We start from the raw sequence: 27,366 nt of genomic DNA, 5'->3' as shown, positions 1-27,366 counted from the left end.
CCTGAGTTAGCATCCAAACAAGACCTACTTTCAATTAAACTAAAAGTGAGAAATAAGCTATAATTAATTGTCAAAAAAATCACAATTCAGCCAGACCACCCTCCTCCAAAAACATCCATGAACATCAAATGAAAGCAACAGATGGATCATTGGTAATTTCCTTGAAGTGAGAAACTCCTAAAAAAAGTTAAGATCTGCAAAGACTCGGCCAAATACATTCCTCTGGTTTCCAAGAAATACTTCAGGCTCTAAGTCTGGTTTAATTAAGAGCCTGCTCCTAACTTGAAGGGGAGCAAAACTAGCATTCCTTACCAAGAAGGACATGATCCTTCCAAGAAGTAAGTAGCTGCATGGCAGTGATAAGGCCCTTTACAATGAGGCATCTGAGTTTAAAAAACAATTACCACGTGCCTGAAGCCTCCAGACTTTGCATTTAATATTTCACATATTACTTCATTTTATAGGAGATCATCTTTGTAAACAGCAAATCAATTTATAAGTTCTCAGTAAGAACAAACAGTAGATACGCTTCCAGAAGGTGTGAGACAGCTGAAAAAAATGACCCCAATATGCATTTGTGAAACCAAGAACTGACTGGGGAATGGCTCTAACTGGGACCATTCTGCCTCAGTGTTTAAAATGTGGCTTTTGAGGGACAGAACTTGAATTCAGACAGGGGAATAAAGGAGGATTAATAACCCAAGACCCTCCCACAAGCAAAGCTCCTCCCAGCTTTCAGAACTGTTGTGAATGTTTTGAATCTAAACAAGTTTGAATCCCAACAGCAACATTCCACTGGGCTTCGCAAGCTCTGCAGGGATTCGGCACCAGCAAAACCACCCCGCAAAGGCTGGAGAAGGACCTTGGCAGATGATCCCATGGCTGGATAAGATCAGGGGCTGCATGACAGCAGAACCGTTATATTTAACTCCTGTGCATTGTCGGCAACAGCATCACGAGTGCTCTTGGTAAAGTGACACCCAGGTGCACATCAGCGGCTCACTGACACCAAAATGCCCCAGGCAGGTGGCTGGGACACAGCCCCTCCCTGCTCCCATCCCTCCTCACGCCACAGCCCGTGTTCCCAGCACTGGCTGGACCTGCTGCGTTTCCTGATAACACCTGGACAGCGCAGGGAAACAGCGGGTCACTGCTGGCTTCAGCCCAGCCCAGCCCAAGCCTTTACAGTAACCAGAACAGTGGAAATAAACTGCACTTGGCAGTGCAGGTGAGTTGCAGAGTGGACAATGCAACAATAGCTTGGACTCGATGATCTCAGGGGTCTTTTCCAGTCTCACAGACCCTGAGAAGGGGGTGAGCAGCCCAGGGCTGGAGGAGCTGCTGGGTCAGCCCAACTCTATGCCCTGTCCCCACAGCCCCACTGGCCTCGACAGCACCATGGCAGGGTCCAGACCAGAGGTGTCTGGCAGAGCCAACTCAACCTGAGAGGAGCTCCTGGGCCACCACAGCTCTTCAGCTCAGGCTGCCAGCTGCTCCAAGCCACTCCCACCCACCAGCAGAACCAACCTGAGATTCACTCCAAAGCACAGAGCAGCAAAGCCAGTGCAGGTCTCCAACTTTATTTAAACAGGTCTGTCTTCCTAAAGTGACCTGTGCAAAGACACACAACCACCGTGACAAACCACAGAAAGGGCAAACACATCGACTGAGATAAGGACTGGCTGCTGTTAAACATTTCCTTGAATATCTGATCTATAAATGGGATGTTCCCTATTATGTAGAGAAACTATTTACAAGAGCATGTAGTGACGGGACATGGGAATGGCTTCAAACTGAAAGGAAGTAGGTTTAGATTAAATATTAAGAAATAATTCCTTACTGTGAGCTTGCTGAGGCACTGGAACAGGTTGCCCAGACAGGTTGTGAATGCCCCATTCCCTGGAAGCATTTGAGGCAGGTTGGATGGGGCTCTGAGCATCCTGGTCTAGGGGAAGGTGTCCCTACCTATGGCAGGGAGGTTGGAATGAGATGATCTTTGAGGTCCCTTCCAGCCCAAACCATTCCATGTTTCTATATAAACATATATGAAATGGCTACATATATTACAAATACAAACAAGCACTGTGAATGTTGGTGTGTGCACTCAAGTCACAGGGTAGCTGTAAAAAGGCACTAAACTAAATTTAACCTTTAGGCTAAACAAGCCAGGGAGAGGAACACAAAATCAGTTCTAGTTACAGATCACTAGATAAAGAGAAGATAATAGGGGTACCACAGAGGACTGAGCAAATACCACAGTAATCATAGACAAGGCCATAGAGACACAGCATATGGAGTGTGCAGGAGAGCCAAGCAAAGGACAGATTGTGACACTGAGCATAAATAAATTAATTCCTAAGTTTTTCAGTTCCCTTGATTTTAGTCTGGAAGTCTACTGAAAAGTGACTGGTGCTTGCTTGTCTCCCAAGGCAAAGACTTTCTGAGTAAGAAACCTTGAGAAGGGTCATTTGGTGAAAAAGCTTTTCCCAGTTTATTTCCTGCAGGGAAAAATAGAAATGGGAGGAAGGGAAGGAAGAAAAATACCCCTGCTCCTCTACTCTCCATACCTATTCATGGTCCTTTTACACACTGATCTCCAAACAGGAACTTAAACTAGAATATCCTAAACACAACCAGGCTCCTCGTGCTGTTTAGGAGTGAGTCTCAAACAATTCTGAATACTCAAAATAGGATTTGTCCAAATCCCGGCCAGCTTTAAAGGGGCACAGCAAACACCCACGGTGATTGGGCTGGCCCTTCCATATGACAAACAAGTTCTTCAAAGCAGCATAAAAATATTTCCCTAACCTCATTTTATGATCAGCAACTTTTTTTCCCCTTAAACAGGCACGTGAGAAGTTCTCATGGAGAATCCACATTTCTCCCACCTGTGCCTGCAAACTTGGCTTGCAGGGTTGGGTCGTGTTAATGCAAATTCCATTTACACAGCACTAGGCACAGCTGGGCCATGGTGCTGCTGTACTAGCTGAGGAATTATGCACCCAAGAAGTATCTATCCAAAATACCCACCTGAACTAGGCTGTGAGACTTTCCAGCCTATTCTGGCCACTGCTACTCACCCCAGCACAGGACTCCCAAATGCCAAAGGCAGAGCTAAATATATCCTTCACTGCTCTGCTGCAGCTCAGCAAAGCACATTGGGCTATCCTGAATGATACTGACTTTCCAAAAGCTGGTGGAAGACACTATGTTGTGTTTGCATAAGCAAGCAAAAAGAGCAATTCATTCATGATGGGGAGAGCTGACTCTCTCCTCTCTGATCTTTAAACCAGAGGCTGAAAATGCTTGGGATGTTTAGTGGGAAGAGGAAAAAAAAAGAAAAAAAAAAAAAAAAACAAACAGCAGAGGGACAAAAGGAGTCAAAACCTGTCTGGTTGATTAAGGAGCACCATTGATAATCTCCCAGGCAGTATCCTTCCCTTTCCCTGCACAGAAAGGGGAGAACAATTGCAGTTCTCAGGGTTTGAAAGGGCCCATCTCTCCCTCGCCGGGAGGCAGCCAAGCATTGCCGAAGCATTTCCGGGCTCCACATCCCACGTCAGCAGCTCCCAGCTCCTCCTCACGCCCAGCCGGGGAGAGGAGCAGGAGCCGGGGGTGCACACCTTCCCCAGACAGCGGGCAGGGCTGTCCCTGTGCTGTCCCTGTGCCGTCACAGCCGCCGGGGACAGCCAGGGACGCAGCTGCATCCCCCTGGCAAAGGACATGTGGATGCATGGGGATGGCTGGAGTGTGCACACACAATTAGTACAGAAAAAGTGGGTGCTCTTTCTCCCTTGACAATTGTAAACTTCCTTTAAAACCTCCCAGATTAAAGACCCGGAGTGTATATGGGAATTTAGGACCCAAACCCCATTATAACAGGAACATGATGGTGCAGAAATTCCTTTATGGTTCCAAGTGACCTGCAGTTCAGAAAAAGGGAGCCTGATCTGGCCTGAGGGGGTTATTCCAAGTGACTCTTCAAAGCTGTTTTTAACCGAGATTTAAGCCTGACGTTTTACAGGCAGCACATGGCATTCAAATCTCAGCTGGTGACAACTCTGCAGTGAAGTACAGAGATTCTTCCCCATAAGAGAGATGCAAACGACTCCTATAATTAACGTATTAGCAATTCTACTAAGTCATCTATACCAACAATAACAATTGCAAGAGACATAAATAGTTGCAAAACGGCTTTTTCCTAAGGAGTCGGTGTTCTGGAGTCAGTGGATTCTTGACATTGCAACACTCTTGTTCATAGCTGGGGTAAAGGTTGGTGAGCAATGAAGCGTTAAGCATCCCATCCCGTCTGTGGAGCTTGGCAGACACACTGCACTGAGCCCTGCCAAGATCAAACGCCATGCCAGCACTTCCAGCACAATACCAGAAAGGAATCTGAGATCACGGTTAAAAACTTTTTAATTTTTAACCCTTATTAGTCAAGGTTAAAAAAGCACATGTAGTCATGTAGTACAGAGTAGGTTATCTCAGCCCACAGGTAAATATAAAGGAAGGTCAAAATTGAAAATTATAATTTAGTAGCAGTGCTACACAAGCTGTAATGTAAAATGAGCTGCTGCACATTTTGAAAGAATCAGCAACATTTGTCTCATTATATCCAAAAGATACTCCCTGCTCTAAGAAAATGAGGCATTAACAGTGTGACAGACTTACAAAAGCTTCACTGCAAGTCACTAGGGGTAAACTTTTCCTCTGGGCTTTTTTTTCTTTAATTTCAAGTCCCTCTATAGGATGTGAAGGTGGGCTTTACATACACACCAGCACCTACTGAAAGAGCATCTTCACATGGCATTTCAGCACATGTCTTTTAATAAAAGCACACCAGAAAGATTGATGTAAGACACCATGTCAGTAGAACAGCACATCCTTTGCTGGAAGGCTGCTTCTATCTAATTATGGTAATCCAGGCCATCCCCTCCCCCAGTGCTGTGCTGTTTGTATTTATTTTCCTTGAAGGAGAGGAGAGATAAAGCAGAACAGAAGCTTTCTCTAGCCATTATCAGCTCCTTCCTGAGCTGGATTTCAGCTAGAGGCAAGAAGAGATTTAGAGGCATTTTCCATCTCCAGAACTTAGCAGCCTAATTTAACATTGCAATTCCTGTTGGGATTGTTGTGTGCAACCTGAAACAAGATACAGGGGATACAAACACCTCCAGGTTAGGTACCAGGGAGATGCAATGCCAAACCTTCCCAAAGCAGGTTTACTTGGGCTGTCTCCAGTTCAAAAGCAGCCAGCCCATGGCATCAGAAGCTTCTGTTCAGTCCTTGGACTCCTACTTGCTGTCTCAGGTACTTCACCTGCACTTGCCACTGGTACCCTCCCCTGCTCCTCAACACCAGCACTGATAAACCTGAATTAAGAGATGTCCCAGTATAAAAATTCCTCAGAGACAAGTCTGGCAGCTCAGTAACCTGCTAATGCTATCAGCAACTTTCTGAGGGGTGAAATAGGATAATAAAGACAAGAATTGGTTTGTCCCTATAGCAAGTTAGATTGAAATGAAACATCAGGGCCATCCTGGCCCTCCTTCTGAGCCGTGTCAAAGCTGCCAGTGGAAGTGTTTGTTTGAACACAGAGATGCGGTTATGGCAGCCCCAGCGCTGCTCCCGAGGCACAGTCAGGATCTGCGTTCTCAGAAATGCCACCACCGAGCCACAGCTCGGCTCCAGCGCTGGAGGAAGTGGGGGAAGGTGCAGATAAGGGCAACTGTTGCCCTCAGAGTGAGGCAGGTGAAACATGAACACACAGAAAGAGGAACAGGCTCCAATCTGCCATCTGAGCCACGTCACCTTCCCTTGGCTGGAGGCACTCATGGAGCTGGGAACATGCCTGCACACACGCGCCCTCAGCCATGGCAACACCCCAGCACAGCCTGTGCCACAGAAACTGGGTTACAGAATTACCCAGGTGAGCTCTTTATTCCCATTTCCCAATTTTTATTCAGCAAAAGTCATGCTTTTTAGAGAATCTATACAATTTGATTAATTAGCTTAATTAAGCTTTAAAAAAAAAAAGAAAGAAAGAAAGAACAATCCAGAAAACAATGAATTACAGCTAAATGTAGCTTCTTGCAGTTGGTGAGCTCTTTTTATAGCACTGTATATACTGTATCCATCTCTGGCAGCAATCACAAAACAGGGAACAGAGGAGTTGAAAGCCTCAGGATTGTGCATGCGTAATTAGATGAGACACTTCCTTCACGAGGGTAATGTGAAACAGAAGTAACAAAGCAAAACAAGAACAATCTCCTTTGTGCTGCACACAGATTACATCACAATCCATATGAATTCCTTGCACATTATTCCTTTTGTGTCCCGCACTGATTAAGCATTTTTCCTTTTCAAAAAAGGTTTTGGACAGTTTCACAAAGGGTTAAAGCTTAAAAAGGGAGGGAGAAAAAAAAAACCCTGTTGAAGAATGCAGCCGTGCAAATGAAACTGAAAGCCTCGGCACATGCACGTGGCCACAACAGCTAAAAAATAACTCATCACCCGGATAAAAACTTGAAACCCACAGTTTGAGACATTTTAACAAATGTCTTCAATGTTTCTACTCAGCTGAAAGAAAATCAGTTGCAACAGGCACACTGAAAGCAAACAGTGAATTTTGGTGATTTAAGGATACTGAAAGCTGTAAAGCTGTACCTCTCCTTAAAAAGGGAAAAAAAAAAAAAAAACAAAACAACAAAAAAACCCCAAAACCCACAGATGTTCCGGGAATACTATGGCATTCTACAATTCCTTTTGAAGTTTAAAAAAAGAAAAAAATCCGCAGGAAAAAAATAGCCCTGCTTGTTTTCAAGTGAGGGCTCGAAATAGCTCGCAGCATTACAATGGAAGCCCCTCGAACGCAAGCAGAGCCCACGCCCGGAGCGGCGGAAGCGGGGGGAGCGGCGGCGGCCGCGGCGCTCCCGGGGGCCCGCGCGGCGCGCAGCCAATGGCGGCGCGGCCGGCGCGGGGCGGCCTTTGAACCCGCGGCCGCTTCCCGCGGCGCCCGAGCAGCGCGGCACAAAGAACAGCCATTTTGTGACAGCGCCGGCCGCGCCGCCCGCCCCGGCCCCGCCGCGGCCCCGCCGCTGCCCGGCCACAACGGGCTGGGCCCCGCTCCCAGCGCCACGCGCCGGGGGCAGGTGGTGCTTAACCGCGATCGGTTCCCTCCTGTCCAGCCCCTCCGCCGAACGCTGGTTGGTGTGCACCGACATCTCCATAAAATGGCTGCCACGTCAGGCGAGGGTGTTGTGCTGCGCAAAGCCCTGCGCTGGGAGGTGGCTGCTGAGTAAAAACACGCCATTTCAGACCGCGGAGCTCCAGGTCTGCACAGAAAATGGCCTTGGAGCTAATCCATCGCAACCTATTTTTTCCCCAGAAAAAGACGTCTTTATGCTAGAGAAGCCCAGAGCTGGAAAGGGCTGGCCCAGCCTTGCAGGGTCCGCAGCTCAGTTCCACCGCCGGGAATTTCTGAGGTGGGAGAGCAACTGTAACAGACACAGCCAAGGGAAAGGAAAACTCCGTATCCCACGCCTGTTACTCGCTATCCCTGCAGAACTCGCTCCTGGGCTACAGGGGGGCCCCAGCCCGCCTCTGGCCTCTGCGCTTCCCATGGGGGCCAACCATGGATGATGTACCTCCACACTACCTGCCTTTCAGACATGCAGCACAGAAGATGCTAGAAAAAACAGCGGATTGTGTTCAATCACTTATGCAAATCCCAGGCACACAGGCGGGGGTCAGCAGGAACCGCAGCAGACCCAGAGCAACTTTTACCTTAGGCAAAGTTGCGTGAAATCACTCAGCTCCAAGTTCAATTTACTGTCAAAGCACAAAGGACAGGTGTTGCTGGGCATCTGGAAAGGCAGGAGTACAACCCTCAGCTTTCAAACTGTAAAGAGTTAACATAATCTCTCTCCCCAAGAATAAATCATCTGCTTTGGGACAATTCTCAGGCATTTTTGTTTATTCCACACAGGCCTTTGTATTTCCTTAGAACTGGAAAAGGAGGAGTCAATTCCTGAGGGCACTATGGTGGTGTGCAAGAACTGCATTTTCTTCATTTTAACACCCTTCTCCAGCCCAGGTGAATGGCACCGGCCATATCCACCTCCTGCACCACCCAGGGTTCCCACCAGGACTGTGCAACTTCCATGTTCAGGTACTTCCACGGATGCCAAGCTGATCTCAGCAGCATGTGAAGTGCAGACACCGGTGCATTTTGGGGTGGCTTTACTTCCTAGAAATCATTTCCCCTCCTTCAGGTCAACCTCAGGAAGTAAAGCCCATTTTATGACATTGAGCTGACTCACACCTCACAAATAAGCTCAACAGGGTTCACTTGCAAATATCCTGTGCTCAATTATTCCCACACTTCAGGTGTGTGTTGGTGTCACACACAGCAGGTTAATTTAGAGAAAAAAAATATGTGAAGGGGAAGAAGGGTAACCTCACACAACAGGTGTTAAATGTAAATGGATCAATTACAATAAATAACCTTTCAATGAAAACCCCAAAAGCACATGAGACACTATGCAAATCTCATATCCCTTAGGACAAAACCCCCTGTGGGATTCCTGCTACATGGCTCAGATTTTAGCTCCTATTCCTTTCCAACACTGGTAAAATATTTTCAATTTCCTCAACAAATCTGTCTATTGCTGCTCTTGTTGATAATCTCCACTTCAAAAAAGCGTAACAATTTATAGAATCTGTAAAGTAATTTTTATAAATGGTGATTTTTTACATAATATTTTGTGCGCAGCATTTACAGTAAAGAAAGCACAGTATGAAAATCTGATGTGTTTTTAAACTGCATTATTAGAAAAGCTGTTGATGGGCTTCAACAATCCCTGAGGCTAGTTATTAATAATTTCAAATTAAACAATCTTACCCATATTTATTTTAGAATTTAAAATTTTACTTCATTTTTAATACACCCAGAAGACCATCGAAGTTGATACTAAAAGGTTACAGTTATTTGACAATATATATATTGCCACACTATTTCAAGTTCATGTGCTTAAGGAAGGTTAAATACTGGACATCAAGAATACTATTCAAACACCTGAACATCACACAGAGCACATGTGATACAACAGACAGTTCAGAGTTCTTTTTTATTAATGTCGGTTAAAAATGCAGGAAGACAACACCAGAGAAAAAGAAACAGACCAAGAATCAACTGAAATTAACAAAATTAATAACTCAGCAATATTTACAAACTAAAACCCAAAAATGCATATAGTTTAATTCCCAATTTTTGGAAGAGCTGACCTTTTAAATACAAAATGAGCCATTTGGTAATTGTACTTCTGCATTCCCAGCAAACAAACATTTTCAGTGTTTCATACTTTTCCCACATCAAGGTTAAATTTCTAAAAATCTCTAAACAATCTCATTACTTGACAAAAATAAATAAAAATACCCTGAGCAAAAATATGTTAAAACAAAACAAGCAAATCATTTGGTGTCTCTTGTTAACAGTCCCAGTGTATATTTTATGATACAAAATGCCATCACCAGCAGGAGAAAGTCTGGTTAAATTGTATAAAAATATTATAAAATACCTCCACAGAATCAAAGTTCTACAAGCTCAAATAAAATTTGAAGTAAGAGGTATCCAACAAACAGGCACTTTCCAGTTTATATTTTAAAATAAGCTTTTTTTCATTCATGTAACTTTTTCTTGTGCCTATTTACTATAATTTACTACTACACCAGGCTTCTGTATGGCCCTCAGTTAAAGTTTAGACTTCTGAGATTCTTCAAAGAAAAATCTGCCTTGTATGTAAAATGGTGCAATGCAGCAATGGCTAAACCGACAAGGTCATTTTTCACAGCACAAAAAACCTGAAAACTGAAATTCAAAAGCTGGAAAAACATCATACAGGGGCAAGGGCTGCCCTGAATAAAGGTACAGTACCTTTTGCCTAGGACATGGGCCCTTAAGTCACAACACAAGTTTCAGAAATTGCTACCAAAAAAAATTAGGGTGTGGCATGCTAACAATCTCAAGGTCATTCCTTAAAAAGGAAGCAAAATCAGTAAAATGTTTTCTATTAAGCACTGACAGTAACCCAAGGCTGTCAAAGTAAACAGGGTATTCACAGGTTTTACAAAAAAAAAAAAAAAGAAAGTTGATAGGTCATACCTCGATGCATTGCTGTGGACTGAACCCTCCTCTCCTTGGCTTTTGTCCTTATTTCTCATCATCTTTTTATTCTTAAATATTAAAAGGGGGTCAGGGGTGTCTGTTTGCTTTGAAGTCCTGTGCCCAGGTATTTACTGTCAAAAGTTGAAAGAAAGGTAAGGTCCCAGTTCGTTTCACTGGCTTTCATTATCAGGAACAAAGTCCTGACGCTGCAATGATATTGTTACAACAATACACAGCACTGATCAACACGGCAAACCGGAGATTTAAAACAAATAATCATTTTTACAAGAAAAATCCGAGAATAAACACAGGAGAGGAGCATCCTGCAAACTTTCCCAAAGTAACACTGGATGCAAATAATCTCTGTATCTTATTGCGTCATCCCAATACAGCACAAATCGGTCGAAAATCAAAGTATTCAAAACGGCAGAAATCTAAAAATTATTATTATTAATTGCTCACCTACCTGATCCATGCACCGCCGCCAGGACCAAGTCGATATTAGTTTCGGGTAGTGGAAAAACATCAGATCCAAAATATTTGTAATTATACCGATAAAATACAAATTTCAGAAAACGAAAAAAAAATATATATTCTAATCCAAAAAATATGCTGCCGATAAAGCAAAAGAAGCGGTAATTAGTACAAAAATGTCCGGGGGAAAAAGCTCATTAGGAGAGCGCACAAAAATGGAGGTACGCCATGGCTTCTAAGCTGGAAAAACAACGACCTGGGCTCTCTCCACGGCTTCTTCTTTCCAGCAAGGCACGAAAAAGGAGCCCTCAAAAGCTGCTTTTCTGCCCGAAAAAGGTCCGCTCGGCCCCCGATTAGTGCCTAGGAGAGGCAAGGGGCTGTGGGGGCCCCCTGAGGCTGCCTGAAAGTTAGGGAAAGTTGCGTAAAGTGTTGGGGAAGGCACGGAGCTGAGCGCGCTCTCTCTAAGGCACAGCCGCCATCTAGAGCTCCTTCCCAGCTCTGAGCTCTGCCTTTGATTGACACTCTCTACATTTACCCCACAACTCAGGTGATGTACCATAGACCCACCCCTTCATTTCTACCAAAAAAAGAGAGAGCCTCCACCTAAAGGGTGCCTGCTACCCCACAGCCCTGGCTCCTTCCAACTACCCCAGCTCAAGGGGCACCTTAACCCCATGTGGCTCAAGCACCCTTTGGAAGCCAGAAAGAAATGGAATTTGTGCCTTTTGTTTTAAAGATTTGCTAAATATTTCAGTGCCTGGGCTAAAATTACTTCCTCCCTGGACAGGAAGTGGTGCTGTTACAAGCCATTTTGAAGGCATGGAAGTGGAGCTCACAGCCATGCAGGCAGCAGCTGCCCACCCTGGGGGTCACCCCACCCAAGGGGCAGCTTCCCCCCAGTTTGGTGGCAGAATCCCCAGACAACAGCTCTTCCCCCTGCCCCCAGTGCTGGCACTGGCAGGGGGACAGGAGCATCACCCGCTCCCAAGCCAGCCCGCAGAGCTGAGATTGCCCTCCAGCTCCACAGCGCCTCCCTAGTGGTTCCCCAACAACTCAAATCCAGCAGCCACACCACTTCCACCAGCTACCCAGGGCAATGTGGTCAAGCCAGTCCACCACCACCAAACTGCTTATTGCTAATGCACTTGCTTAACCCATTCATGGTCATTAACAGATTTTAACACAACAAATTAATTTTAAAGCTGCACAGTAACCAAGCTGCAGAACTGCAAATTAATCAATGGACATCTCCAACACAACATCCTGGAATTGAGAGGATGTATCACCAAGGGAACAGAGGCGATCCATGAATACCCTGACCACTTGATTCTGACTACCAGTTGTCTTCCAGACTAAAACCAACCCCTTAAAGCACAAGAACATCCTGCATATTCATAAGCATCACAAGACAGAGTCATCAGCCACTGGGGGACAAAGGGGCAATGGGCTAGTTTGGGGTTCTATTGGAACATCCACGACACAGCATCCCAACAGCCCAAAACCATTGGCTTTGACCAGTAGAACCAACACCATTCCTTTTCATTCCTCCACAGACCTGCCATTTATCTCCTACAACATCTATTGTCTTTCCACAAGGGGTTTGATGAGGAACTATCCAATGCCACAAGCCATTTTAAAAAATTCCACTTTACCAATTATTCACAGAAGACTATTTGCACCTCGACTGCAAGAATTAAAAAGCCACAATGCAAGACCATTCCAAGCATTTTTGATAACACTAAGGAAATCCACTCATTTGAATGAGAAACCCTCCACACTGGTCTCAGAATCCAACTCCACCATAAAAACACACATGGCAAAACCAAACTGGGGCAAGCGTGTACCACCAAAATGGCTGGATGGAAAAGGTATGAGCAACTCATCATGGCAAAAATGGGTATTTCCAAAAAAGTCTGAGCAAGGCAAATGGTTAAACAATGAACAGGATTTTGTTTGAGTTTTCAAATATAATTTCAAGGTTATCTCAGCACCAGGTTTATCATCTTGACCCTCCAGCACAAAACAAAGACAACTTTGAGTTTCAGGTGAAATATACATAGAAGAAATGCCTACACAGTTAAATTATTAGATCCACTAGAGACCTCTATGGAAATCATGACTTCAAATATTAGAACCATTTTAGAATTCATTTGCAAAGGTTAATATGTCATATGTAGCCATATCAAAAAGAACTCATTTTTTTCTCACCAAACACATGGCAGAGTATTGTGACACAAAGGCTACATGCAAGAGCAGTGAAGCAGATTGGACACTTGCACAGAACAATTTTAAGACCAAAGAGACTGTTCAGGAAGTCTGTAGTCCAGGAAATCTGTTGAAAAGTTTCTATACCCACAACCCAAGAACATACCTAAAAAAGTTACACAAAACATTCAAGTACTCCTTTATTGTTGTATTTTCTCAGCCTTCAATTGGTATCAATTCCATCTTAAAATAACTTCACAAAGTTCAGCAGCAGTGCCCTGACAATAGGCCAAGTACTGAGAACCCCTCATATTAAGCACCTGAATGAACAAGCCAGCGAATAAAAATTCATTGAAAGTCATGGCAAAGTGAACATAATTTGCAAATGAAAACCACATTTGATACCAAGTATAGCACAAAATTTTACCTTGCCTCGAGTACTTAGCTAAAGTATTTCTCAGTTTAATAGCAACCAAAAATGTAACCCACTTCAGTATCAACTCAATAAAAAATATTCAGCCAGAAAGGACAAACACAAAGTGTGAAATAAACCAAAACCTTTTATTTAAAGTCACTTTATAAATTACATTTTCTCAAAAGCAGTAGCAACAGATCTTTCACCAAATTAATTTGCCTGTCATGCAAAAACAGCCCAAAAGGAAAATTTTGCCACCCAGTCCTCAAACAGATCCATCACTGGATAGTCACTGATTATTCAAATGCAAAGTCCATTTTGATAGGATGATCACAACCCAGATCTTCTCTGGTTTAATAACATGAGAGTCCACGTTTTAACATCCTTTTCTTGGACAGACATCCCAGCACTCATGCATTAGTCCATTTCCTCAACCTCTCATTCCCCAGTGGAACTGCCATCTTGGTGTCTCATTCGCAGACTCCTTTTGACACTCTTCATCTGAATGGATTCTTTATGAAAAATTAGAAGAAAAATGCTGTTGGAATACACATCATTGCTTTAAACTAAGACATTCAACTATTGTACCTCGAAGATAAATTTAAACATGTAACTGATGCCTCATTCCATGTTACAGTCCACAATATCAGAAACAGTATCAAATAATCAGTTCAAGAATCAAAACAAGAAAGTTTAACCAAAACCATTAAAAAATGAGAGAAAATATCAGAAGTCCAAGAACCCTTTCAGGATCCATGAATTCAATTTGAAATTTTTAAACCACTAGAGAAATCTGTGGTGGGAACTCTAAAAAATTTGCTCTTGCAACCATTTTTGTTGAACTGGCCCTTCCCCTGAAGCTGACATTGCTTAGTAGAACTCCAAGGTTCTTGTAACAACCCAAAACTTCTAAGTACTTTTCAAGCTCCTTTCTTCGAAGACATAGATCCATCAAAAACAATTAAAACTGGTTTCTTACAGACAGATGGTGACTGGACACAAGACATTCCACCATCTTAATGCAGTTTTCCAGCTCATGAAAGATGCACAGTGCAACAGCAAACACACAAGCAAATGGAATGACTGGTTTGGTTCCTGGTGGGAAAGGACACACCAGAAACCAGACAAAAATGGTCACAAGTCACACTAACTACCTTTAGCAAGGCTCCTGAGCCATATTCCAACTGTACTCATCATGGAACTGCAACCAAGCCCACAGGTGAGTGACAAACCAAACTGAACAACCAGCATCCACATGGATAAATACAAACCAAATGTTCCCATCTTCCTATCTTCTTCCAAGAAATATAAGCTCAATGTGCTTCAAGTAAAACCTGACTCCTCCTCACATGCAAAACTTAGGTACAGGAAGTTACTAAGTGTTAAGAGCATCATTTTGAAACCAATGCTGACTGTAGGCTGACATGCAAAAAGGGTTTTAAAATGTCTTCATGATTTTGAGTATCTTCACTCCAACATCAATTTATTTTTTTGAATATTTATAGGTTTAACCTCATTTTAGTCTGAAAGCCAAATTCACCACCACTCTGCTCCCTGATGGTCCTGGGCAGATTCTGACCAGGGATGCAGAAATTACCCACAGCCCAGCAAAAACCAGTGGGGCCACCTAGTGGTCTCTGCCTCAGCATCCCCAGTCCCATCTCACGATAACCAGTTACAGCAAAGAAAGAGCAACAAGCCCCAGTCTGACTTTCACCAATACCCATGTGTCCTGTTTTATGCTGTTCTATAGACTTCCTTGTTTTAAATACAATGGGAAAGTAGTGCACATGAAAGTGGAATATGGGATCTGGAAATTTCACTTTGCACTGGGAAACATGCATAGCTGCAGGAGTATTCAACCCCAGGACATTCATGCTTTCAGAAACAGAACTTTCAAGTTTAAAGAAATGCTCTGTTTTAAACATTCAACTCATCCTTAGTTAAGACAATGTATGAAATATTTTGAAATGTGTTTTTCCCTCACACTAAGCTAGTTTCAGGATGCTTTGGGTTGGGTTTGGCTATTCTTTTTTTTTCCAATTCTCTCTGAATTAATTTCAAATCTATTTTGGCACTTGAAGATGAATTAAAGTTTTGTATGTTTTTTAATGGTAATGCTTTGACAGAAGTATCAAAACAAAAAGACACCAAAAAGTTGCCCATTATTGACACAATCAAACACTCAGAAGTACTAACATACATACACAGTGCAAACCCCATAAATAAGACCATTAAAATTATTTTTAGCTCTTTTTAATAAACTTAACATATAGAACTCCAATTACTGACATCAACTTCCCCCATCTCTAAAAAAGGTAGTTTAGTTATGTATTAGTCACCCTTAAAAGGCTCTTTCCAGTTGGGTTAGACCTCTGCCTCAGACACTCACAGGACCTGCCAAAAGCAATTTCAGGGCAAATTTCCCTGCTCAGTTCACCTACGTTGGGTTGGACCAAGAACTTCACAAGTAACCCCATGACCTTCATCTTAAACGCTTCTTTAAATCTTGTAAAATAATTAACAGTAAACAGAACTGATGAGGTATTATAATTAAGAACACATTCTTGTTCTCCAAGTTATTATATGTCAAAAGAATGCCATAAGAATGGCCAAAATATTAATAGTAGCCTCTACACTTTTGAAATTTACATTTGCTTTAGAAGATTTCCCAGCATTTGTTTATTTATGAATTAAGTCACATTTTGCTAAGAAATTTCAGTAATGTTACAAAAATACACTCCTCCATGAAGACATATGCAGTGATCCTACACTTGAGTTAGATACTGAAAAACCCTTTTTTCTCCTAGGTGACACAAGTCTAACATTCCTTCTGTAAAATGAATTAGGCATCCACCCATTTTTCAAGCTTCTGTTATCTACTAGTTACTGGTTTGGTTTCCAAGCTCTGTTATTTCACTCATGATAAATCGGGGACCGGGCTAGTGCCGTAATCCTGACAAAGTTTCCTTCAAACCACTGGTAACATGTTGTCACTCCATGCCATCCATTCCCAACCTGCCTAAAGGTTCAAGGCAACAATTACAAAATATCTGAGTTTACAAAGTTTTTATCTTCAGCTTTTTTGGAATTATTTGTTGCTGTATTAAAAGATCACAGCAACAGTAGACATCCCTTACGGCCAAACCCATGGTTTCAGCCATTTCAGCTCCACTGTAACCCTGCATTCCTTACAGTGTGAGACTGAAGACCAACATGTACAATACCCATGCATAAGATACCAATACATTTACAAACTATTCCAGAATGAAATCTGAGGTTTAAACTCCTAACTGAGGTGACCTATTTGGGAAAGGGAATTCACTCCAACAGAGGGAGCTGAATGGACAAAATGAGGTTCTGAGTAAACCAAACCTCAATTTCTACACTTCAAAGTTCATTAAAGAAAGGCTTTATTCTCAACAACATCCCTGGTAACTTTTACACTGGAGGAAAGAAGCGTCCTTTATTGGCAGCTAAGTCCATTATTTTATTCTGTACCATCTTTAGCAGGAACTAAGTGCTCTGGACAGCCCTAAATCTGCTTTTACCACCATTACATGTTCCTTAAGCAGAGCAGTAAAAGCACAACTCATGTAGGTTTGGGTATTTTTAGGTAAGAAAGGCTATTTGCCAGGTTTGTCAGATTTCAAGGTTAATTCCAGATGTCATTTTAGTCACAAATGCACTCTTTTGTGGGTATTATTTTTAAATAATAGATTTTATTAAGCAAAATATGCCAACTTTAATAAAGCTCCTGGTGTTTTTGAGTATTTTCTCTCTTCTCTTAAAAAAGAGAGCTAAAAATAAAACTCAGCGCTTCAACTAACCACCATGTTAATCAGAGAATGCAACACCAGATCTTTCAAGATCCACGCATTGGAATGCTTTCACAACTGTTTTTTGAAATAACTTCTTTTGTAGACAACTATTTCAACTAAGTCATTTAAGGGTATCACATTCACCTCTTCCTTTAGGTAAGGATCATAAACCAGAAAAGGATGGAATAATTACTCAGCATGTAACTGAAAATTCAAAGTTCTATTCAAAGAGCCAGATCTGACAATAGCTAATTTACAACCCAATGAAAAAACAAAAACGCACACAGAAAGATGTAGCAATCACACAAAGATTAATATTAAAATGGAACATGAGTCACATGTTTAGAGATTCTATCAGGTGACTGGAGCTAGGAAGGCATCAGTGGATAGCATAGGAAGAGTTTTGAGGAGTAGCTGGAGAAGAAACATATCAAAAAATATACTGCTCTACACACACCTGCAGTGGGAAAAACAGCTTAAGACTTCTGAAAGAATGAAGTAATAAAACTTACAGACCACAGTGGTAGAAGAAATTAATTACTTATCAAAACTGAATTTGTGTATACACATTAAAAACTTAATTCCTCAAAGTCCATGAACTCTTTTGCTTCATCTTTTTCTACTTCTTTTGCTTCAGGACTGAAAACCCAAGTGATGAAATTAAAATTGGTCCAAAATTAAATGGACCCAGAAGCAGCTGGAAGCCAGACTAAGCCTGGCAAGGTTTGCACCTTCTACCACATATTCCTTTTCAGAAGGGCTCTACATCAGCCTCCACACCATGGAGTGGAAGAGAAGCACAGGACTTTGGAGTACAAAACCAGCTTCTCTCCCAGCACCTGAGGCAGGGCAGAAGACAGTGGCTGCTGGAGGGCTCTACTAACAAACACAGCCATGGGACAGCTAAAATTCACTCTCATTTAGCCACTGAGTGGATTTCCATTTTGGAACAACATTTTCCCAAGCTATCTGAAGCCTAAGGAAGGCCTTGTTCAATCAGGTAGCATGTCAGACTAAAAGAAACTGTCTCTTAAAGAAAAGCATATATTCCAAAGCACAGTACTACAGGAATAGAGCTTCACATAAAAAAGTTAATCCGTATACAAAATGCAATGGATGCCCTAATTAAATATGCAGAATCGAGGAGTCTGCATTTTAAGCAAAGAAAAAGACAAAAGGATTTGTGTATTTCCACAAGCAACTCCCAAGTAAGTCACAAAAGGTGACTTTGTTGTGCCAGAGACAACAAAAGGTCAAGACCAAATTCCTTTTAGTTAAGGCAATGGGAAAAAAATTCTGTCCCTATATTCATGCAGTATAGAACTGAATGAATTTACCTACTCAAGCCTGCCAATTTTATGTTTTGACTATATGAGGAATGATTTCAAGTCTATCAGCTAGCAGTTTAATTTTAAAAAAATACTGGCATTTATCATTTTGTGCAAAGCCAGAACTTTATGAATGAAGAACAGAAACAGAACAATTGTAGAACAGGAGACAGTAAATGTCTGCTCAAAGGCTCCCACTGATCCTGACAGAAGCATAAGGACAACACAAGATGCCTGTACAGCAAGTTCTTCCTACTATACTTTCCAAACCATTTGTTATCCGAATTTTGTGTAGTACCTCTCTAGAGACAGACATCTGCATACCAAAAACCCTTCTGAACAAGCACAACTATGATATAGAAGTTCTCAGTGAAATCTGCAGTCAAATCTTGGAAGCCCCCAGAACTACAATCAGATCTGAAAGCTGTTCTCCAGCCAGCCAGGGAGAGAGCCCTACCCAAGTACTGCTCACTCCCCCAGAGCCCACAGGAATGATCCAGGGTCCTTTTAGCTTTTCTGAAATGCACATGCACACATGGCCACACACTAATGACCTTCAGAATGTACAGCCAAAGCCTTCAGCCATTTAAACATTACAGCCATGTGTGGTTGCTGAAGTGTTTTTAAAAGCTAAAAAGTAAATGTTATTAGGAATAACAACTTACCAGTGCTTCAACCAAGAGCAGCTATTTTGCTTACAGGGAGTAAATCAATTCCTCAACATATCTGTAGGAAAAATAGTATATTAAAAAAATTGAATTAAAATAAATTTAAAAATAAAAGAGATCTAGACCTTAAGGTCTACAAGATTAAGCATTAGCTTTTATTACAAAAGCCCTCATTTAAAAAAACAAACAAAAAAAAAACCACTCCCGACAAACACAAAAAACCCAACCACTCCCAGCTCACAGCATGTGCTACAGAAGTTATTTTTATTAAAAAAAATTAAAGTATCACTAAGGAACCTGTTATTAAACAACCTGCAAACAACCTAAGAAATTCAGAACCCAGTCCACAAATTCATTGAGGAAAAAAACCAACAAAAAATATATTATTTCAAGTTTTTGAAAAAGATCAATCAAGCATCAAGTGGAAGCATGCTTAAGCAAACTAACTCACCCTTCACAATAGAAAATAAAATGCTCTTTTTATTGAGAAGACCTATCTGCTGGATGCAGGACAATTACGTAACACATTTATGTGGAACAAGTTATCTAGTCTATCTCAAAGTTCCTCATGTATGGGCAAGGTCCAAATGTTGAAATCTGACTCTGAAAATGCCTACTGGCAATCTGTGACAATAAATTCTTAATCATAGTTACCTTAAGCAAAGGTAGCAAGATTAAAGACCTAAAACTCTAAAACAACTCATAAATCCACTTTCCAGGGTAAATTTCAACTACAAGAAATAAGACGTTCCAGTTTATCCTCCTGACACATACAAGCAAACCAATACTCTTGCAATCTCTCAGAATCTACTTACATTGAAATATATCCTCAAATACATAAAAATTAATGAACCTGTCCAATGACAGCATACTGTGCAATCCTCTAAATTCTTCTCTTCCATCTCACAGCTAACCAGAGGTGTAAAAAGGAATACAGGATGAACAGGATTGTAATTTCTTTGTTGGTGTAATTTATGCAAACTCTTATTATGGAAAAAGCCTTTAGAAAGGGAAATTACAAAATAAAATATAGCACTAGGCTGGCATAAGCACGTAGAATATCCCAATGCATGTGAAATTTAGACGTTTAAAAATGTATTAATGATAGTTCAAAATGTATTTGAATGTGCACAAGCAGCTGCTACTAAATGGAAGCACAGAACTTCTGTGATGTGCCGTCCACCATTTTAGGAGAAACACAACATGGCTGCTGGACCCTGATCAGCCATGAGGCATCCACCAGTCACCCAAAGCATGAAAACAATAGTTACTTGGGCCCTTTGAATCATTTCACTCAAAAAAGGCCACTTAGGAACTACAATCTACATGAAGACAGGTAAAGTTGATGACTGGAAGCCTCTCAGTTTACAGCTCTCAGCCATTTTTAATAATTCATGGCACAGCTACACATCCATCATTGCATTTGAGCTGGTTCTTGTTTTCTTTCGTTCTAGAGCAAGCACACAGCTATGGTAGTTTGACAGAAACTTTAATGAGGGCAATATTTAATATGGCTGTCACCACAAAGCACCTTCCTCTAATGACAGCGTTATGGAGACTCCACTGGAGTTTGTTCTTCTGACCTCAGCACACTTGTGCAAAAGGAATCTTTGGAGTGTCAGAGTGGTATCACGTAGCAGTAGTAGTGACACTTCTTGGAAGTGAGTGGATAAACCAATCCGTTTTGTCAAAACAGCAGGAGGATGTTGATAATATATTACATTTCATTCACATGAATTATTTTTTCACTATTATAGAATATACCGCTGTATTTAAGGAGTTTTTAATTTTTTACATCCAAAATACATTCACTCTTAAACTACAGAATAAATCACCAAAGCTACAGGTTTATGGCATGAGCCAGAAACCAGAACTTGGAAATACAAGTCTTGGCTGAAAGAAATTCATGTTAACAGCAGTATTTCCTGTATCTAATGTCAAAACCTTTAATCAGAGTACTTGCTGTAATTGTTGTAGCCTGGGTGATTAAAAAAAATCCATCCTTTATTTAAAAATAAACATGAATTTACTTTTTCTAGGTTATCCAGTAGCTGCGGCTTATTTTTGTTTTGAAACTAGAGATACTTGAAGTACAGTACAGCCTACCACACAACACATGCCCGGCACCATAGGTCCATGGCTCCTTCCCCCAAAGACTGGCACTAACCATGACACAATGCATCTCCTTTCTCAGCAAAAGGTGAGGTCAGACACCCAAAAGCTATGAGCTGGTATCACATTTTCTCTTGCATTTATTATTTAATTAACAAAGTATTTTGGCAAAAATTATGTGTATCACCACACCAATGTTCTTCCACGTACGCTGTCATTGCTACCAGAGTCTCTTCTATGGGAATACTTAACACAGGTTCATATCCCCACAGAGAACAGCTTCCTCTACTGAGAGGGTTTGGACTCCACCTGAGAGGTTCTCCTGACCTGCCTCGATCCTCATGAGCACACTGTAGCGTAGCCATGAACTTGGAACTTCCCTAAATCCCAGTAGTGTGCATCTAACCCACTGAGATCTACTTGTCCTAAAGGTGAAGCCACTGTTAGCTGAAAACAAGTTGTTCTTGCAAGAAAAGGCAGCTCTGAAGAGCTCACAAAAGGGACATTAAAGCTGCTTTCACTTTAATGTCTATTCAGCACTATCAGTATCAGGACAATACTGGAAAGATGCAGGGCCGTTAAGATCAAAGTGCTCATTTCATAGCTATCATAAAATGCTCAGGTCACGCAAGATCTCTCTTGAGCACTGTGATTTTCTAATTTTTACTTTTCTATGGTTTTTTTTAAGAGCAGGTCAGTAATAAGTTGCAGATTCAGACATTTCAGAATTTAATACCAGGAATCTAAGTCGAGTCTGACAGGTTCAATCTCATCAGTGTTATTAGACTTTTGTGTGAACCAGGCTGGTCTTGCCTTTATCGTAATAAACTTGCAGTATCTGTGATTTTTGACCCTCTAAACTGAAAATTTATGTGGGATTTTATATATGTCCTGTCATTCTTAAGGTGTGAGATCATTTCTAACACAAACTTCTAGTTCTCACACTTCCCATCAGACAGCCACACGATGAAGTTGCAGGAACATTCTGACATATCACCTTGCTGTTAGCTGTGTTTACTGCAGGACATCCATGATGGTGGCACATGTCCAATAGCTATAAATATAATCTAAACCCTACCTTGCACATCAGCAGTGACTCACTGCAGATAAAGGTTTATTACAACCCGAAGAGACATTTTTGTAAAGCTTACGGGAAAGCGTGTACAAGTCTCTATGAACAGACTGAAGGCTTCATCCAAGCCAAAAAAAACCCCAAAAAACGAGCTGCACTCAAGTGAGGGTTCACAACTGTATTTTTTGGTTATCATGATGAATTATGTAACGAAAAAGCAAATCATCAAAAGTATTTTTGGGAATCCTGACACATGTGTCCTCGTGAAGGCGCCTTACACTTTGAGGTCCTGAGTACGCACAGAAGCACACAAGCATGGGAAGCTGTGAAAAGGAACCAGTTAAGACAGGCAGACAGGATCTCCCACTTTTAATTACAGAGTGGTGAAAGCCTGACTCAAAGGTTACTCTGATCCTAAATGCAGAATCTGAAGTGTAAAAACGAAAAATAAACATTAAAAAGCTGCTTTGTTTACACTTCAAGAAGAGCAAGATACCTCATAACAACTGGGCACCACTTTAGGCTTTTAGAATAAAATTTACACCAAAACCAGAATTTTAAAGTTTATTGTATAAGCAATTTCTTGAAAAGGAAAATCTTACGAGCATCCTTTGCTAATAAACCAATACCTTGAACTAAGGAAAAGCATTCCTGAAGTTTGATTAGACAATATCCTTAGGAGATGACAATCCATTGGCTTCACCACATGTCAACATGGTCATAGCAGATTTTGTTAAAAAGTTGTACTTGTGAGTGACCATAAAATCTTCAAAGATGCAGGAGAAATTAACATTGCTGTGTTACATACATACTAAAAATTTCCAAATGCATTAAGCTCAAAAGAAATTCAACAAGGTAAAACACTGAAGCTTCAATGTTTAATGTTTATTTTGAAAAAATTGTTTCCAGGATGATTAAAAAACAAAAAAACACAAAACAAACAAAATCCAACAACACAGTGTAACATACCTGGCACGCACAGTGCACGATTTTGCTCAAGGTCTTTTGCCCAACCAGTCATCTGAATCTTTGGAAGAACAATATCCAGTAATAGCCCTTAAAGATAAAAAACAACAAAACCAGGTTTGTCTAAAACAAGGTACAGACAAGCTCTTTAAATCCTGACAAACTTTCTGAAAACACGTAAAGGAAATGTCTTTGAATGAACGAAAGTTTTACCAACAGCACAAAACCAATATTCTATCATTGTTAAGCATTAGTTCCCAAAACGAAGAAACAGGACCCAAAAATCTCCTTCTCTAGGAATTCCCGAAGTCTTGGGTTACACCCTTACATACAAATTTTACAATTTCCCCAAACATTAATGCTACAAACTCATTAAGTAAAAAAACCTAAATAATTTTCAAAGTTTAATGCAGGTTTTCACTGGTGAAACAGGACATACAGAACTTCAGTTTATATGCAAATACTGTCCTTCTCCACCAAATACAGTATTTATATATGTACCCATCTATTATAAAAATAAACAACCAACTTTTTTAATAGCCTTACTAAACTGAAACTTATACCCAAGCAGCACATAAATGTGACATTATATAAAGACAGTCTACCTGTAACTGCAAAAAAAGCTTTTAAGAAGTCCAGAAAATTTACAAAATGTGTCCCCCTCCATATATAAAAATTAGATATTTTTTTTCTTCACATCTGCATAGTAGCAAAAAGGCAAATTCCAGTTTCAAAAAAAATAACAAGTAAATTAACATATAACACAAGGTATAGCCATTCTTACCTAAGAAAAATAAGGCATGAATGAATCCTCCGGAAGGTGGTCAGGAAATAAGGTTCTGTTCTCGAAATCCTACCTGAAAAAAACAAAGTATTGAAATTTTCAGTATTTTGCTTTAGAAAAGCAGCGTTAGCCATATACCTGAAATCTATCAATCTTTAGATATTTATTAAGTCAGGAAAAACTTATGATTGCAGTAACTAGCTCTTAAACTGAACTCTAAAAATAAAAGTATGAGTGGCTATACATTCCTGGCTGAAGAAAAACCCACTGGAGATGAGTGACTGACATACAACATGCATGATCTGTGATTTTCATGAATAACTGCAGTCTGCTCTTCTGTCTCCCATTACTTTTATTTTGACAGACTTAGAGCTAAAATTCCAATTTAAGGTTTTTTTACTGCAAAATGTATTACACAATATCCCTCAGCCCTTTAACTTTTTTTTTCACATTAAAATCTTTAGCAATAGGCTAGACTAAATCAAATAAACCTTTACTGATAGCAAGGTTATTTTAAAATGGCTTCTGTCATCAGCTTCTCTGAATTGCAAGTCCTAAGTTACTTCATCTCCCCCAAAAAACATCTTTTTTGCCCTTTAGAATACAGTTTTAAAGCCTTCAACTTCTTTAACCTTTAATCAGCTCTCAAACTATATTCTTTTAACACAAGGAACACCATATTTGCACAACCTCTAGCCAACTTTTCTTGCCTTTTGTGAAAAGCCATAACATTTTATTTTGCAGCAATTATATTTATCACCAGCATTACTTCATACTCTAAGTGTAGCATCATTCTGTAAATATACTATTTTATAAAACGTTTTTATGCTGGATTAAAAGATGTATAAATTCAAACACCTACATCTTAAATATAAAAAACCCGCTGCAGAACTATTAAATAAAACACATTATGAATTACAAGTAATTTATTTTCTGGACAATTACCTGCTATTTTATTTTCAACTGTTAAAATAAACCAGTCAAAATTATTTTAAAATTATCCTGTAATATACTTAAGACAAATTCAGCAGACACCCACCTAAAGCTAGAACTTTCTTTAGGGCAAAGTGTGTATGCCAGAACCTGTTCTACACTGCAGAACTGTTGCTGGGGTTATAAAACCACCATAATCCAAATCTAAAATAAAGACACCGAACACTTTACATAAAGGTGACAGAAGTCCAGTGGTTGCTAAAACTTGTATTTCTATTTCCAAAAAAAGGGCTAACTTCAATTGTTGCAATGACAGATTCTTAATTGCAGAGGAAGTACCGAAAAATGTAGATTTACCTCCAACTGCAGTATTTAAAATCTGCACAGAGTTTTATAACCTTGCACAAGCGTACACCATTAAAATCCAACAAACATGGCTATACACAACCTCCAATTAAACCTGAAGTTTTTAGTATTTACCTTTTGCTCTTCTACAGGGACTTTTTATATATTTAGAATTACAATTTTACCCTTAAATTGGTAATTGCTGAACGCAAGCCAAGCCAAAACAAACGTCAGCCATTACATTTAAACTCGCATTTTTAGGAAGTCTTGCAATAGGTGTTGTACAACTTCTAAATTATCAGAACACCGAAATGACTATTAAAATGTTTTGTAAAGAGAAGTAACTGTGAAATCTCTGAAAAAAACTGTAAACTGAATAGTCAAAACAAACCTGATAACCATTAAATGTTTTTTAAAAGCTTTCCGTGTCAGACGCAAACTCATCCTTTTCCTTATCGTGTAATTCGTATTAAAGTAACTCTCTTTTCTTTTTGTAGTGTCGCCTAAATCACAGCTGTAGTATTTTGCCAACTTTAAACGGTAGACTTGGCATGACCGAGCTTTGTTTTTCTCAAGTTTTTAAGATTCTACATTGCCGTTTTAATTGCAAAATCAAATTTGCACGTAATTCCTAGTTTTCTTTTAAACTTCTGCGCCTGAATTGCTGTTTCTCCAGTGAATTCAATTTCTCTCTATTGTTTCATAAAGTACCAATCTGTCTCATCCGCAGCCTGTTTCTCTTACTGGTTTACAAAGAGTTAAAAGCCAACACCCCACCAAAAAAAAAAACACTCCAAGTTTTATTTTTAAGAGAAAAGGACATGGCGTCTTTGTTCTTAGAAACTACGAAAACATATCCCCATCCGACCAGCGACGGGCAAGAAACGCTCTTTACATAGACACGGGGCTAAACATTTCAGTGATGCTGTCGTGCAGACTTCACCTCTCCCCCCTCCCTTCACTGCTGCATTGGAGTTCCAGCCTGGTTTGCAGATATCCCCCTCGAACGCGGCGCCGGGGGGAACCGGTCCGCAGCCCCCCCTGCCCTCGGTGCTGCACAGGGGAGCCCAAACCCGCCGCTGCTCCCCCCGGGGCTGCACCGGGGACGGGGCGTGCGGAGCCTCCCGGGCGCTTGCAGGAGGGCGCAGGCAGCGCCCGCAGCCGCCCAGGGTCACCGGGCTCCCCTTGTCCCGCCGCCCGCCTCAGCCCAGCTCGGTCTCGGGCACGGGTCCCCGAGGGTCCCCGAGGGTCCCCTCAGCCAGCGCCGGGGGGGGAAGGAGGGGGCAGGGGGAGGCAGCGCCCCCTCCCCCTCCCGGCTCCAAGGACATTTTGTTTTTCCTCCCAAGGACAAAGGACAATGAGGAGCCCGCAGACTCCGGCACTTACCCGGCGAAGAGCAGCCCGCTGACAGGCACCCGGGGCCCCGAGGACGGGGCGCTGCTCACGGCTCTCCCTGCCCGCCGTCAAGGGCGGCCCCGCGCCCGCCCGGCGAGGGAGCGGCGCGGGCAGCGCTCGGCAGCCCGGCGCCATTGCTGCCCGACCGTCGGCAGCCCCGCTCGGCAGCCCGGCTCGCCGCCCGGCGAAGCCCCAGAGCCCACAGAGCGCCGGGCCCGATTTGGCGCCCGGGAGCGGCACCGAGGGCGCCCGCCGGGCGTCTCCGGGGCGAGCGATGGGGACAGCGCCGGGAGACGGGCGGGAGCTGCGGCTGCTCCCCGGCCATCTTGTGCCGTGTGTGTGAGGGAGCCTCCGCCGTCTCCTCTCAACTCCTTGCTCCCCTCCCCCCGCACAACATGGCCGCCCGGTCGCTCCTCACTGCGGCGGGGAAGGGGCGGCACCGCGCGCGCGCCCCGCCCCTCCCCGCCCTCGGCTGCGCGCGCGCCGCGCGCCGCTCCCCATTGGCCTCCCCCCCGCCCGGGCCCCGCGCGCCCCGGCGCCGCGGCCTCCCATTGGCCCGCGCTCCCCGCCTCGGCCGCCCCCCATTGGCTCCCGCCGCCTCCTCGCGCGCCGGCGGCAGCAGCCGCCCCTCAGGGGGAGGCGGGAGCGGGCGCGGCCGCCGCCCCCCGCCTGCCCCACCTGGC

At 42.1% G+C, this 27,366-nt stretch overlaps 1 protein-coding gene across 4 annotated transcripts in view; it reads right to left on the bottom strand.

Moving 5' to 3' along the window:
- CHD2 (chromodomain helicase DNA binding protein 2) overlaps positions 1-26,790 on the bottom strand; it is a 70,927-nt gene extending 44,137 nt beyond the window's left edge. The window contains exons 1-6 of one of the 4 annotated variants that reach the window (XM_021530330.2): positions 26,675-26,790; positions 24,011-24,083; positions 23,230-23,316; positions 19,074-19,134; positions 10,632-13,771; positions 10,163-10,296 (exon numbers count right to left, since the gene is read on the bottom strand). In XM_021530330.2, the coding sequence (XP_021386005.1) occupies positions 10,163-10,224 (62 nt within the window). In that variant the 5' untranslated portion in view covers positions 10,225-10,296; positions 10,632-13,771; positions 19,074-19,134; ... (1 more) ...; positions 24,011-24,083; positions 26,675-26,790. Of the gene's footprint in view, positions 1-10,162; positions 10,297-10,631; positions 18,358-19,073; positions 19,135-23,229; positions 23,317-24,010; positions 24,084-24,300; positions 26,457-26,674 lie in introns of those variants that run through there. The other 3 variants (XM_021530331.3, XM_077785926.1, XM_077785925.1) reach the window with 3 other exon arrangements.
- Between the last annotated feature and the right edge of the window lie 576 nt (positions 26,791-27,366).

This window comes from Lonchura striata, chromosome 11 (assembly GCF_046129695.1).
Source record: "Lonchura striata isolate bLonStr1 chromosome 11, bLonStr1.mat, whole genome shotgun sequence".
NCBI lineage: Eukaryota > Metazoa > Chordata > Aves > Passeriformes > Estrildidae > Lonchura > Lonchura striata.
This window is presented reverse-complemented; position numbering and strand designations above follow the sequence as displayed.